The sequence below is a fragment of the Vigna unguiculata genome, chromosome 6 (assembly GCF_004118075.2).
Source record: "Vigna unguiculata cultivar IT97K-499-35 chromosome 6, ASM411807v1, whole genome shotgun sequence".
In the NCBI taxonomy this organism is placed as follows: domain Eukaryota; kingdom Viridiplantae; phylum Streptophyta; class Magnoliopsida; order Fabales; family Fabaceae; genus Vigna; species Vigna unguiculata.
The window spans coordinates 29,079,782-29,093,548 of NC_040284.1; the positions used below are offsets into that span (position 1 = coordinate 29,079,782).

Genomic DNA, 13,767 nt, shown 5'->3' on the forward strand with positions numbered 1-13,767 from the left:
TAAGCAACACAAATAATGTGTTAGATAATGAAAGATTTTGTCTGAGATATTTCGTCTACTGAATTGGAGAACTTCGTCTACCGAATTGGAGAACTTGGTAACATGATCAGATGAAATGCTTTTAAAGTGTTCAAACTTACATAAAATACAATTATAACAAAGTAATTTTTTTTATTTACCTTACTATATAATTATAACATGACAACTTTACTGTAAAGATAAGTTTGATGGAATCTTTCTTCTCCTCCTTCATTAGCAACCTTCTAAGTGTAATTATTACATTTATAGTTTCATCATATAAATATCTCTTACAAAGTCATTTGAAACCTAATTACAATTAATCAAAGTTACCAGTCATAACAAATCTTGCCTAGATTTGAATGTGGGATGCCACATTTTCAATCCACACAGAATAAATGAAAAAAAAGTTAAACAACAAATCCTTCTAAAGTAAAAACTCATTTATTATGTCTTCTTACAAGTCTAGAAAAACTCATCTAAACAAACTTCGACAATATGAGAGCAAAAATATGTGTGGAAGTTGTGAGTAGGGATGGCAACGGGGCGGGGCGGGGATGAGTTTCGCTATCCCATACCCATCTCCGTAAAAAAAATTCATCCTCATCCCCATACCCAAACCCAACGGGTATCAAACTTTTGTTCCATCCCCATCCCCACCGGGTAACGGGTATAATCTCGTATCCATACCCGTACCCGTTTTCTTACTACTTTAATATTAATTTTGAATAATTTTTATAAAATAAAAAAAATTACGGTAAAGGAAACATAATATTATCAAATATTCAATATTAGGAGGATAGTTGTTTCTTCGATATCAAATATTTTGAAATAAATTATAATTAATTATATTTTATATTAGAATACCAAATAAAATTTCATGAGAACCAAAACATTTATTAAATTTGCAAACATTAATGAAACCTAGTTGATAAAATTTAAAAATAGTTTTTTAAAAAAATATAAAAAGAAAAAATATTCAAATTAAAATATATTTTATTTTAAATGTTTGTTTACTTCAATTTCTTAAATTATAATGAATATCTTTTTTATACACTAATAAAAGTCATAATATGTCACTTGATCAAAATGACACAAAAAATAAATAATAAATATTAATAAACATAATAAAATTTTAACATAGATCTTGTATCTTTTGAACTCTAATATATGTTAGATGGTGATAAAAAAAATATTCATAGCAATTACATTAAATTTTTATATTGTAGTAAATAAAAATTATTTATACAATTATAGTGAAAAACTTAAATTATAATTGTAATGAGTTTTAGAAAATAAAAAATAGGTTTAATTATGTCTTTGGTCCCCATTTTTATAACAAAATCTCAATTTGATCCCTCTATTTTTTTTATCTCATTTTGGTCCCTATTTTAGAAATTTTGATCTCAATTTAGTCTTTTCTGTTACTGGTATAGTAACAGCGTTAATTGAGGTGCTACGTGCCAGTTTTTGGATTTTTTGAATTATTTATTTATTTATTTTTTGAATTTTAAAAAAATTGCCACGTGCAAACGGTCGTTGTGCCACGTGACAGTGACAAAGTGATGTGATAGTGATAATGCCACATGTCAATATTATGCCAGGTGTCATTTCCTCAGTCTCAATCTGGTCTTTGTATTCTAATTTTTGTCTCATTTTAGTTTCTACTTTTGTAAAAATAATCCAATTTTTTCTCTCTCCACATTGAAACAAAAATTAATTTTTATATAAATGTTATACAAATATTTTTATTAAATTTGATATTTTTATTATATATTTTTAACATAACTAAGTTTATTTAAATTTGTGTTTCACATTCAACTTTACTTAAAATTGTTTTCAAATTTCAAATTTATATGTTTTTTATTGTTACATGAATTAGTTAAAATTATTTTTAAAATTTTTATAATTGTTATTTTTACATCAATTCAATCATTTGTGTACAAATTATTGAACTTCACACATTTTAAAAATATACAATTATTTGAAATATAAATTCAAATAAAAAAAATAATATTAAAGTATGATCTAATAAAATATCAATATAATTTATGATTTTTTTATTAACATTATTATCTATTAACAACTTCAAAACAATTTTAAGTAAAATTCAATGTAAAATATTAATTAAATAAACTTAATTTTGTTAAAAATATTTACTGGAAATATTAATTTTGATAGAAATATTTGTGTACATTTATATAGAAATTAAATTTGATTTCAATTTGAAGAGGGACAAAGTTGCTCAATTTTTACAAAAAGAGAACTAAATTGAGACAAAAATTAAAATAAAGGGACCAAATTGAGAAAGTGGAAATGACATCTGTCATATAAGTGACATGTGTCATTATCACTGTCACATCACTTTGTCACTACCACGTGGCACGACGACACGACAGCTTGACACGTGGCAAATTTTTTATTTTTTAAAAAAATTCAAAAAAATAAATAAAGAATAAAATAATTCAAAAAAAATTCAAAAAATCCAGAAACTGACACTTGGCACCCTTTAACGGTGTTAGTGTACCACTAACGAAAGGGGCTAAATTGAAACAAAAACAAATAGAGGGACCAAATTGAGATTTTGCTACAAAAATGAGGACCAAAGGTATAATTAAACCTAAAAAATAATTAGATAAAATAAATCAAAATAGTATTCTACATGATCAAAATAAACAAAAAATAAAAATATTAAAAAATTAACAAATGTGTGTCTTATAAACAATTTGGAGACTATTGAAAGGAATTGCACAAAGAAAAACAAATGTATAATTAAGGGTATGATAAGATGAAAAATATCTTAGAGATCTAAGAAAAATTTTCAAATATCAACATATATACTCAATGGTTGAGAAATAACAAAAATTGTTTTAGCGAAACAAAAAAGTTCTTCAAAATGAAACAAAAATTAATAATAATAATAATAAGTAATTTTTTTATATTACCTAGTAAATGAAATGTTTATGATATTAAACACTTAAATTGAGAGTATTAAACATTCTCATGTGAAAGAAAAATATACAATAAATAAAAATATTAAAAAATAGTAGAAATATTCAAATGTTAGAAATACAATTTTTTTATTGACATACATCTTTTTAACATAATTACATAAAGGTTATGATAAGATAAAAAATATATTGGAGATGCGAATGAGTTTCATAACAAACCAAATAATTAAAAGAAATAAAAAATGGAAAGTATATATATACATATATATATATATATATATATATGATTACTTAATTAATTGTGAATATTTAAATAATTTAAACGAGGATAGAGATATGGCGGGGACGGGTATTATGGCGGGGATATGTATATCCCCATCCCCATCCCCATCCCCATCCCCATACCCAATTGAAAAAATCGAGGATTCCCCATACCCATACCCATACCCAATCAATGCGGGGATTCCCCGTCAAAACGGGGACAGGTTCGGGCAATACCCGGGGACGAGTTTATTTGCCATCTCTAGTTGTAAGCGTGAGTGCATGACAAAATGATAATTAGATCACATCATGTGATTTTACTCCTTCCAACATAAAAAATGATAAAAAAAAAAAAGAGTACAGTTTTTAAATACAATAGAGGTAGAAGAAAAAACCGGAGCAAATAAGATGATGAAGAGGTGAAGGATAAAATCCTTAGTTGTTCACTCTTAATGTGTTGAAGAGCTAACAAATTGATTCAGAATGATCCCTTTACGTTAATGTAATCTAATGGGGTGGGATGATTTGTCCATTTATGGAGGTTCAATGGATGGCACTACTTGTGTTTGGATCTATATGAGTATTGTTCATGCGGATAGAAAATAATTTGAAAATGTATTTGTATCTGCTTGTTTTTGTTGACTTGAGAGTGTGAATTTGTATGCAAGTTGCAAAATTTAGTACTCTAAAATGAAGAGAAGTGCAAGGAAAGACAGATCATCGTATTAAAAATTAATTTATTGTCCATCTCTTTTAACAATTTAATTTACTTATATTTATTATAATATATATATATATATAATATATATATATATACTAATAATAACAATAATTATAATTATTATAATAATTAATATTATGTAATAAAATATATATAATAATTATATATTAATTATATGGATATGGTATATATATAATAATAATAATAATAATAATTTTAATTATTATAATAATTAGTATTATATAATAATAATATTATTATTATTATTCAAATAAATATATTCTGTAAAAAAATTAATTCTATAAAATAAAATATATTTAAATAAATGTGGAGTTAAAATTAAATAGTCTAAATTATAAATTATTTCAAGTTATAATAAAAAATAATAATAATAATTTTAAGTTATTAATTATAATATGAATAAATTATATTTTTGTAATTTTAAATAACATTTTTTTATTTTATTTGAATATCATTTCTTCTATTTACATTGAAGGATAAAATGGTAATCTTACAATTTATTTTTTTAAAAATTATAATTTATTAAATTTTATAGATCACATCATATATAAATTTTCATAAACTTTCCACTCATATCCTTTCAAATCATACCATCTTTCCTTTATTCCAAAAAATCTCATCTTAATTTGCAAATTAATTCAAACAACACAAATTCACTCTCCCAAATTCACACCAGCATAAATGTAATAAAAACATTCTGTTTTTAAATTCAACAAGAAAAAGTAGCTAGTGAAGGACTAATATTTCATTGTTCACTCTTGATGATTTAATTCTATCCCTTCTATAGTAATATAATATAATGGCACGATGTCCCTCTGTTTATGTATTTATGGACGTTTACAACCGTCAAATAATGACTTGCTATTTATTTCTATAATAATGTGATAGAGAATAATGGCACGATATCTCTGTTTTTATGTATTTATGTACGTTTACAACTGTCAAATTAATGACTTGTTATAATATTTCTATAATAATAAAAAGTTGTTATTAAATATTAAATTTAAAATAAAAATATTATGTATTTTACAAATTTAGCCTCTTTATTATTTTTATGTTAATAAGTTGTTTTATTAATATAAAACTTTTATAAATTAAAAAGAAAGAATAGAGATGAGAATTTTGGGAACAATTTACTTTTTATGTGTGTCATGACTCCATTGGAAGATTTTATTTATAAATACAATTATATGATATGAGTAATTCAATCAAGTCAATAGACGTTAATTAATAACAAAAACTTAATTATAATGAAAGTCTAAAATCGCATAATTTCAAAACTTTAATATTATATCCATCCATTTAAAAATATCAAATTAAAAATTATTTGAAAAAGAATATAGTAGCAAACATAATTCTTCCAAATTTTACTTCAATTGTTACTAGTTTGAAACACTACAAGAAGATGGATTGTTAACCACCAACTTTAGTAATAAAAAGTTATTAGTCACTATAGTCATCAATTTAGATATCAATGTATAAAATAAAAAAAATTAGTTACTAAAATAATTACTATTATGAAAAAAAAATCATAATTGATCGTTAAATTGGCAAGTAATTAATTTGAGACTAATTAATTGTTACCTACCAAAGAAAATTGGTCATTAAACATTAATTTCTAACTTAGTCTCTCTCAAATTAATCATTGATCAATTCTAATTTCTTATTTATAATAGTAACTATTTTAGTAACCAATAATTTTTTATTTTATAAATTGATATTGATCACTATAGTGATTAAAACTTTTAATCACTAAAAGTTATTGTAAATAAGACATTTTCTTGCGGTGAAACATGTAATTTAAATAATTTAATAGTTTCATTATTTAGTCTTATTATTTATTCACTTTCCTGAATTAGGTTTTATTGTAAATTTAATTAAATTTTAGTATTTGATTAAAGAAAAAAAAAATGAGGACCATACCACATTTATGATAAAAATGCATGGCACACACAAGCAAAGAATACTTATCATGAAAAAAATTAAGTGAATATTAATAGTAAATTAAAGCTTATTAATCAAACTTCTCCGCATATTAAGAGATTTTTCATTAGTTAATCATTTCACATTCTAAAAAATGCCTTCAAAACTCATTAGTCTTCTTTAAAAGTCTTTGTTTTAGAAGATTTAGTATTAATTTTTTTAGGTATACTCTGTCAAATTTTCTTGTAGTTCAAAATGGCTCATCAACCTCAGAATTTAAATTTACTCTGTCATCAACCATATTAGCTTATTTAGAACCTAATTCCTATTTGTCCGCAAAATCGAGTTCCTTAAATGTCAAAGAATTAAGAACTATCTTGGAATTAGGTGAATTTAGATCTTGTAACCCATACAAACTATCGACAATGAATATTATATCGTGCAAAGAAGACATATTAGCTAAGAAATTAGACTCTACTAATGCACTACCAATAAAAACATCTATATTCTTAACTATATAAGATTTATTCATAACACAAATACTATCATGATTAATCACTGTTGGCTCAGGTTGTGACCGAGCAACAGACCACACCACAATAGATTAATCCATCAAAAAATGTTTAACTATGGGCTCCACCATAAGCTCAATCACATGCTTTTATATAACTATGTAATTATATTATTAATATACACCAAAAAGATTTTGAACATATATTTTGAAAAATTAAAATATATGACTTAGAATTTTAAAAATATCAAATATATTAAAATTAAAAAAATTACCTATACATTTCGAATAACTATTTATATGTTTATAAATATGAATAAGTATAAAATTATATACACTAAATTCAGTTTAAAATTGTGAAAAAAATGACGTTTTAGAATTGATAATGATTTTAATAATGAGACTCATAATTTTAAAATACACAATCTCTTTAAAAATCATTTTCTAGAGCTCTCTAACTTTCTTTCGAGGAGTTATTGTCCGTGAGATTGATTCTCGCAGCGAACTCTTCAATTTGGATCGATCAGTTTTTCTATTCGCGTAAGTTAAGTTTAAGACATTTTTCTTATGAGATTTTTTTCACTTGCATGTCTCGTTTTAGTCTTTTATACGAGTTTTTGCTGATTAGTGATCGTAATAGTATGCTTCGATCGTTCTTGTGATGTTTCTATATGTAAATAGAACATTTTGTGGAGTTAAAAATGTTTTGGTATTTTTAGAGCTGTTTAAGCTGCGTAACAAGTAAGGGAAGCTAAAGGCTTGATCTTGTGTTATTGATTGTTTATGATTTTGGTACTTGATTGAATTTATGAATCTGAGACAGGTTGATAATCTTTTGTTTTTATTTTGTTTGAGCTATGGCTGAATTGACTGAACTTTGAGTAATTGAACAAGGTAGTACTTACTCCATTTTTTATGAAACTATTTTGAGCTAGAATATTGAAAGAGGAGTACCAAAAGGAGCAATTAACGAGGTCTTTAGTTATTTCAGATCACAAATTTCCTTCTTTGTCCACTGCCAAAGAAAATGTTTTGGCAAGAGAAGTCTTAGCCTATAATTGGAAAATTCCTATGATTGTGTAGATTCCTATGATTGTGGATCCCATTAAGATGATGATTGGTTTCTAATAATTGTTTACAAGCGGAATAATTTCTGACCATTTATTTAAGTTGTTTAACACAAAATATTTGTTCCAGAATTACAAAACTATGACAGAAATAAAGTTATCAAAGTTGATCACCAACTTTGATTTTATTTTCAGGGTTTTTTATGGATATGGCATTGTCTTCTAGAGCTTACACCTTTTCAATCTAAACAGAAGTGGAATGCACTAAAACATTATTACGGTATTCACTCAAGGCCCATATCGGAAAATAATTTCTATAAAATGGGTAATGAAGCACGCAACTACTCTTGTATACCCCCACGGCCTCCTGCCACAATTAAGTCACACACAAACATTAAACAATTTTGGTGCAATAACTAAGATTCATAATTCAAAAGATAGAGATTTGAGAGGTACTTGTTGGGGCCAGTCACCATCTTCTAACTGAGAATTAATGAGTAACTTTGCAGCACGATGAAGAGGTGTTGGATCTCTCTCAGCCTACATATGCCAAATTCAGAAAACGAATAACAACAACACTTAAAGGCATTAGAGATGTTGAAATCCAGCAGATGCAAATGAGAAGAGTACCTGTCCGCCATTAATTAAAGCCATTAGAGCCCACGCTGTTTGAACAACATGCGATCGATTCCCTTCAAGACCCACGTACGTCTTCATCGCACATATACATTCATTAATATTTATAATTAATGACATTTAAGCTAATGGAAATTATAATCATAGATTATGTGGTTTATTTGCAAACCTTCATCGGACAAGAAAGATAACTTTCTCCCCACCCACCATCCTCATTCTGTTTTGTGAGTAGAAATTTGACAGCTTTACGAATGGCGGCGCAGTTAGTGTAAGTGTTTCCAGCAGCAGCTAAAGCTCCGAGTGCGAACCAGGAACTGTAAGTGAAGTAAACTCCCCAGTTCCCGTACCAACTTCCATTTGGTAATTGTTGATCTTCAATGTACTGTGTTGCTTTCACAATGAACTTCTCTATTTCTTCCCTTCTGTGATTTGGATATAGTTTTTTGAACAATACTAAAGCCTGAATTGCTGATCCAGTACTCTCAATATACTCGTGCTCGATTACTATGTCAGCAATAAATTCCGCCGGATTCAGATTCTACGAATTAATAAAAAAAATAATGAAATCAGCATCAGCTAACAAATTTATAAATATTGTAGAATCATCAATTCAAACTTACTTCCAACCACTTTTGAGCTTTTGCAGGCTCCCACACAGATAAACCTCCATTTTTGCTCTGCAGTAGCCCAAACTTGTAATTTCGTAAATAAAATCATATATAACCAATTTAAATGTGTGGAAACTTCAATAAAGGAAAATTATTAAAAATTTTAAATTACAGAAAAACATGTGAATACTCAAAACAATTAAAATTTAAATGCATAGGACCTGACGTTGTACTGCAATTCAATACATTGGATACAATTACTAAGATGTAGAAAAGAAAAAGGATTTTTTTTAAAATTAAATTTAATGTTTTTTAGAGTAAAAAGAAAATCTTAACATAAAAAGAAACGACTGAGTGTAAATTTAAGATTGATATGATAAACAAAAATAAAATAACGTGTTTTATAGCATCAGAAAAAAAAAGCAGAAATGATTTTATTTTCGATAATAATTAAACATTTTATGTTTTAAATTATGTAGAGATGGATTACGTACTGGCGTGCTTTATGCAACCTCTTTTAGTTTCCATTTTCACAAAAAATAAGACCATATTGCCATTGATTGCCAAATAAATTATGAAATTGAGAAGTGTGTTATCCCAAATTTTATAATACTCACCTGAAGTGACAATATAAAATTGACCGAGTCATACATCCTTTCAGGTTCCAATTTTTCTCCTACGATCTCTTCTGGCAACATTGATAAAAGTAAACAACACTGAAACAGGATGATTAGTTTGTTAAAATCATGGAACATATACATGTTGTTTTATTTATGAAGTTTTTAACAAATAAAAATGTTTGTAACCGAAAGAGTTAAATACCTTGAGACATTCTGCAGTGCCGTCAGAGATTTGTACTCCGTGGTCTCTGTCAGCAAAGGTCCATGCCCCTTTAGAAATGTGATGAAACATACTCTTGAAATCTCCTGAACGGTTATCTACCACCTATAATATTACAATATTAATGAGATAGTTATGAGATAGTTGATCATACAATCTTTCATCCTCCATTCCAATACTTACTAATCCAATTTTGTAATTTTAAAATGTTGGTTAGAAAAAAGTTGAATCTTTTCTACTCTCCTTTTCAATTTTATCACTAAATCAATCTTATAATTCCTAGTTGCTTATAATTATGAGAATAATAATTATCCATCCAAAATAATATGTCAGATGAATTATATATTTTGTAGAAATTAGTTCAGGTAAGAGTTCTTTTGTATATATTTAAGAAGTCAAATCTTAATTTAATGATATACTCACCTGAGATTTCTTTATAAAATCATGTGCTTTTTCAAGTGTGGGACCAAGATCATCAATTTGACCAGTAGCCAGAAGAGCTTGAACCATGAAACCAGCATCCCATGATTGCGAATTAATTCCCTACATTATATATAGACAATTGCATTAATTAAGTTATCATCTTCATGGTTATCCTCTAATTAGTGATTAAAAAAGAAAGATGATATTAATTGAGTTGTATTTATACCTGTACACACATTCCATCTTCTGAAAGCCATAAATAATCTGGAACCCTTGCAAGATGCTTCTTAAAGGAATCTCCATTTGGATCGTCTACCCAACAAGCAAGCAACGATGCGGACTACCAAACAAAAACATGAAGTGACCACAACTAAAAATTTCGATTGGTGCATACTATAAATAATATACATGCTTTCAAATTATGATGATTACCTTGTCGATACACCCACCTTGGATGTATCGAGTACTTTCATCTTCGTAGCGAATACCTTTTATTGCAACTTCAAGTGCCTTTTCTCTGATCTTATTGAAAGGCCAGCGAGTGACAAGTGGCTCAGTGAAAAAATAAGCAGTGTCCCATATTAGATCTTGTATCCAGTGATGCGGATAATACAGATCTTCCTGTCATGTATATGTAAAACAATATAACATCCTTTTTGTCACACACTCACATTATGTGTTGATGTATTTTCTTTCTTAATTTTAAAATCATTTTTTTTCTTGAATTAATTACGTACGCTTTTTACAATATAATCAAAGGCTATGAATATTTTTAACCTTTGCACATTTGTGCCGTGCTTTCTTCCACGTACTTTCATCATAAGGTTCAGTAAAGAGTTCTTCTCTCAAACTTGTGATCAGTGGTGTGACTGGACACACGAATCTTTTTCCGTATATATATGACATGGGCATGTATACGTGCCGACAAAAATACCACATTTTAGCTGCATTATTTAAGGTCAAAATAAGATTCAATAATAATCCATTTTTTAATTAACTCTTGGGTATATATTGATTTAAGTAGTCATATTTCTTAAATAGTTGAAAAAGAAAAATGAAATATTTAACCAGGATGCATGGGGAGAAAAGTAGGAAGTATCCAAAATTCAGGGGGCAATGGGTTGCATCCACTCCAATCAACAATACCAAGAACCTGCAACAATAACATTTTTTGAATTAAACACAAAAACTTACATTTGTTGATTTGTGTGTTGAAAGAATAGGAAAGCATGCATACCGAAAGCCAAAACTTTCCCCATGAAGGCATAAGTGTAATGGTACCATGATCATGAATCCACTTTCTGGCCTTAGCGCAAGCGTTCTTATCACCTCCATTCGCTCCTTCTCCAAGAATTCTCAGAGTTACGTAATTCAGTGCCGTACAATACATCGTGCTTCCACCCTCTATGTGTAATCCCCACCCTCCATCTTCATTCTTCCCATGGTTACCAAAATTCGTATATATTAAGAACGAACTTTCAAATTTCATGAGTTATGTATAATTTAAAGATATAATCATTTTAACAAATCGAAAAGCAAAAGGTGAAAAATAGTATGTGTTGTTTTATTTCTTCAACATGAAGTTAAATTTGGTATATTGAAGTTGAACAAGTGTACCTGATGATTATACAGGTAACGGAGAATTTCCTTACGATGTTCTTCCGAAATTACGGAATCAAGATGTCCTGTACTGTAGATGGGGATGATCTGCGATGTTTGAGGCAAATACAAAAGTAATATTATATATAGAATTTTGTGAATTTCAATTTGTTAGACCAAGAGATCGAAAAAATCAATAAAACGTATACATATTCGTTTAAATCTGCATATTGATACGGGAAGCTTGATGCAAATTTTCGTTTAAATTTGCATGTTGATACAGAGGTTGATATAAATTTAATTAATTTAATTAGAATGTGAAGTTATGAAATTTGAAGAGTCATATAATTATAATATGAAATATTATAAATTATATATTTACAATATTATAGGTATTGATAAGTTGTATGATTATGAAAAATATAAGACATATGATAGAAAGGACTAATTCAAATATTATTATAAAATACGTTTAAAATGTTAAATAAAATTTTGAAGAAAAGATTAATTCAAAAATTCACTTAAATTTGAGGGACTAAAAACATATTTAATCCTTATTTTATTCATGTAATATATATATATATATATATATATATATATATCCTAAAAACTAGTTTAAATAAAAAATATATTAAGTAAATATTCAAAACAATGAGTCATATAATAAATCCTGGAAAAGACCGAGCAAATCATGAATGAGGTCATTTTACATAAGCATGTTATTGAATTCGATGATAATAAATTTAAGGTGGTATGGATAAAGTTGAAGTTGACCAACATAATGTTATTTTCAAATTATTATAATGTTATCAACTTTAACATCAATGTGAGTTTAATGATTTCTCTTATTTATTATTGAATTAGTTAAATCAAGTTAAAAGTGTGTTCTTCACCCTTCAATTATAATTTACAAAATGGTCAATCCGTAGTTACATATGAATGAATCGAAAATAGTCATCAAATGACTTTACATATATATTTTTTAATATAGTCACAAAATTATTCATCTATTTTTTTTTCTTTTCAAATGCGAGTTTAGATAAAATATAAACTTAAATGAGTACGGATTTAATGTCTGGAACATTTTAAATCAGTGCGAACTTAATCTTAATAACCAATTTAAGATAAATTTTTATATTAAAGAACATTTTAAATAAGTTGAATTTACCATGATGGGAGTGAAAAAGTGAGAACCCCCAACGTGAGCAGGCCAATGGCCATCACTAGTTTGCAGTGCTGAGAGGTAATGGGAGGCTCTCTTTATTGTCTGAGTAGCCTTCTCCCATGTAATTTCCTCATCTTCTTCTATCTTCACTTTTCTTATTCTTTGTTTGAATTCTTTTTCCCTCAGAACCTGTACATAAATGGAACATAAAGTTTTATATTATTTATGCATCTTAGAAGTCGTATGAATGATGGTTAATGCATCTGAACAGTGAGGTTTTGTTGAAGTTAAGAAAGAAAGTACCTGAAATCGCCAAAGTCGATCACCACATGCCTTGCGCTGAAAGCGATTTTGATGGAAATGTAGACGAGCTTCTTCAACCTGGGCTCGTTCTTCATCACTTCTTGCTTCAGAATCAAACTCCCATATTTGTCTTCCAACAAAGTTGTTTGTGCTGAATATGTATGGACTCTTCCCTCCATCTGCTATCTTCAACCTCCACATTTTCTTAATAACCTTAGTTGTTTCTGCCACATAATTATATATATACTTTAAGTCTCATTTATTTTCTCATTAAGTCACGAAAAATAGTTCAAACAAAACCACGAATAAAATATTAAAGGTGGACTTGATTTTTTTAATATATTAAGGGTGGACTTAATTTTTAATATCTAGATCCTAATAAAATGGATCTATGTATTCAAATATAGTTGCTTTAGTTATAAGTATAAGTATACTTAAAAAACTTCAATTGTTAGAGCTGTAAAAATGGGTTGAAACTTGCAAGTTAATTTGGCTAACTACGGGTTCGGGTTGAATTAAATTATTTTTACAAATTTCAATTCGGGTTGATTTTTGACCCGACTCATCTAGAACCCGGCTTACTCGAGTTGAACCCATAGTGAGCCGGGTTGACTCACCAACCCGCAGATAAATAGGCCATATAAGTGTTTTTTATTAAGTTGGACTTTACATTTGGGTCATGTTAGATTATTTTTTGTAGTCAACACATAAATAATTTGT

At 27.5% G+C, this 13,767-nt stretch overlaps 1 protein-coding gene across 1 annotated transcript; it reads right to left on the reverse strand.

Moving 5' to 3' along the window:
• Positions 1–7,535: 7,535 nt before the first annotated feature.
• LOC114187127 (beta-amyrin synthase-like) lies at positions 7,536–13,272 on the reverse strand. The gene is made up of 16 exons (XM_028075261.1): positions 13,048–13,272; positions 12,748–12,933; positions 11,598–11,687; positions 11,218–11,415; positions 11,049–11,133; positions 10,758–10,924; positions 10,413–10,601; positions 10,207–10,320; positions 9,981–10,100; positions 9,540–9,662; positions 9,335–9,433; positions 8,730–8,786; positions 8,279–8,647; positions 8,104–8,184; positions 7,930–8,013; positions 7,536–7,840 (listed from the first exon to the last, which is right to left on the reverse strand). Exons 1-16 carry the CDS (start codon positions 13,246–13,248, stop codon positions 7,718–7,720), a joined length of 2,286 nt encoding a protein of 761 aa, XP_027931062.1. The 5' UTR covers positions 13,249–13,272; the 3' UTR covers positions 7,536–7,717.
• Between the last annotated feature and the right edge of the window lie 495 nt (positions 13,273–13,767).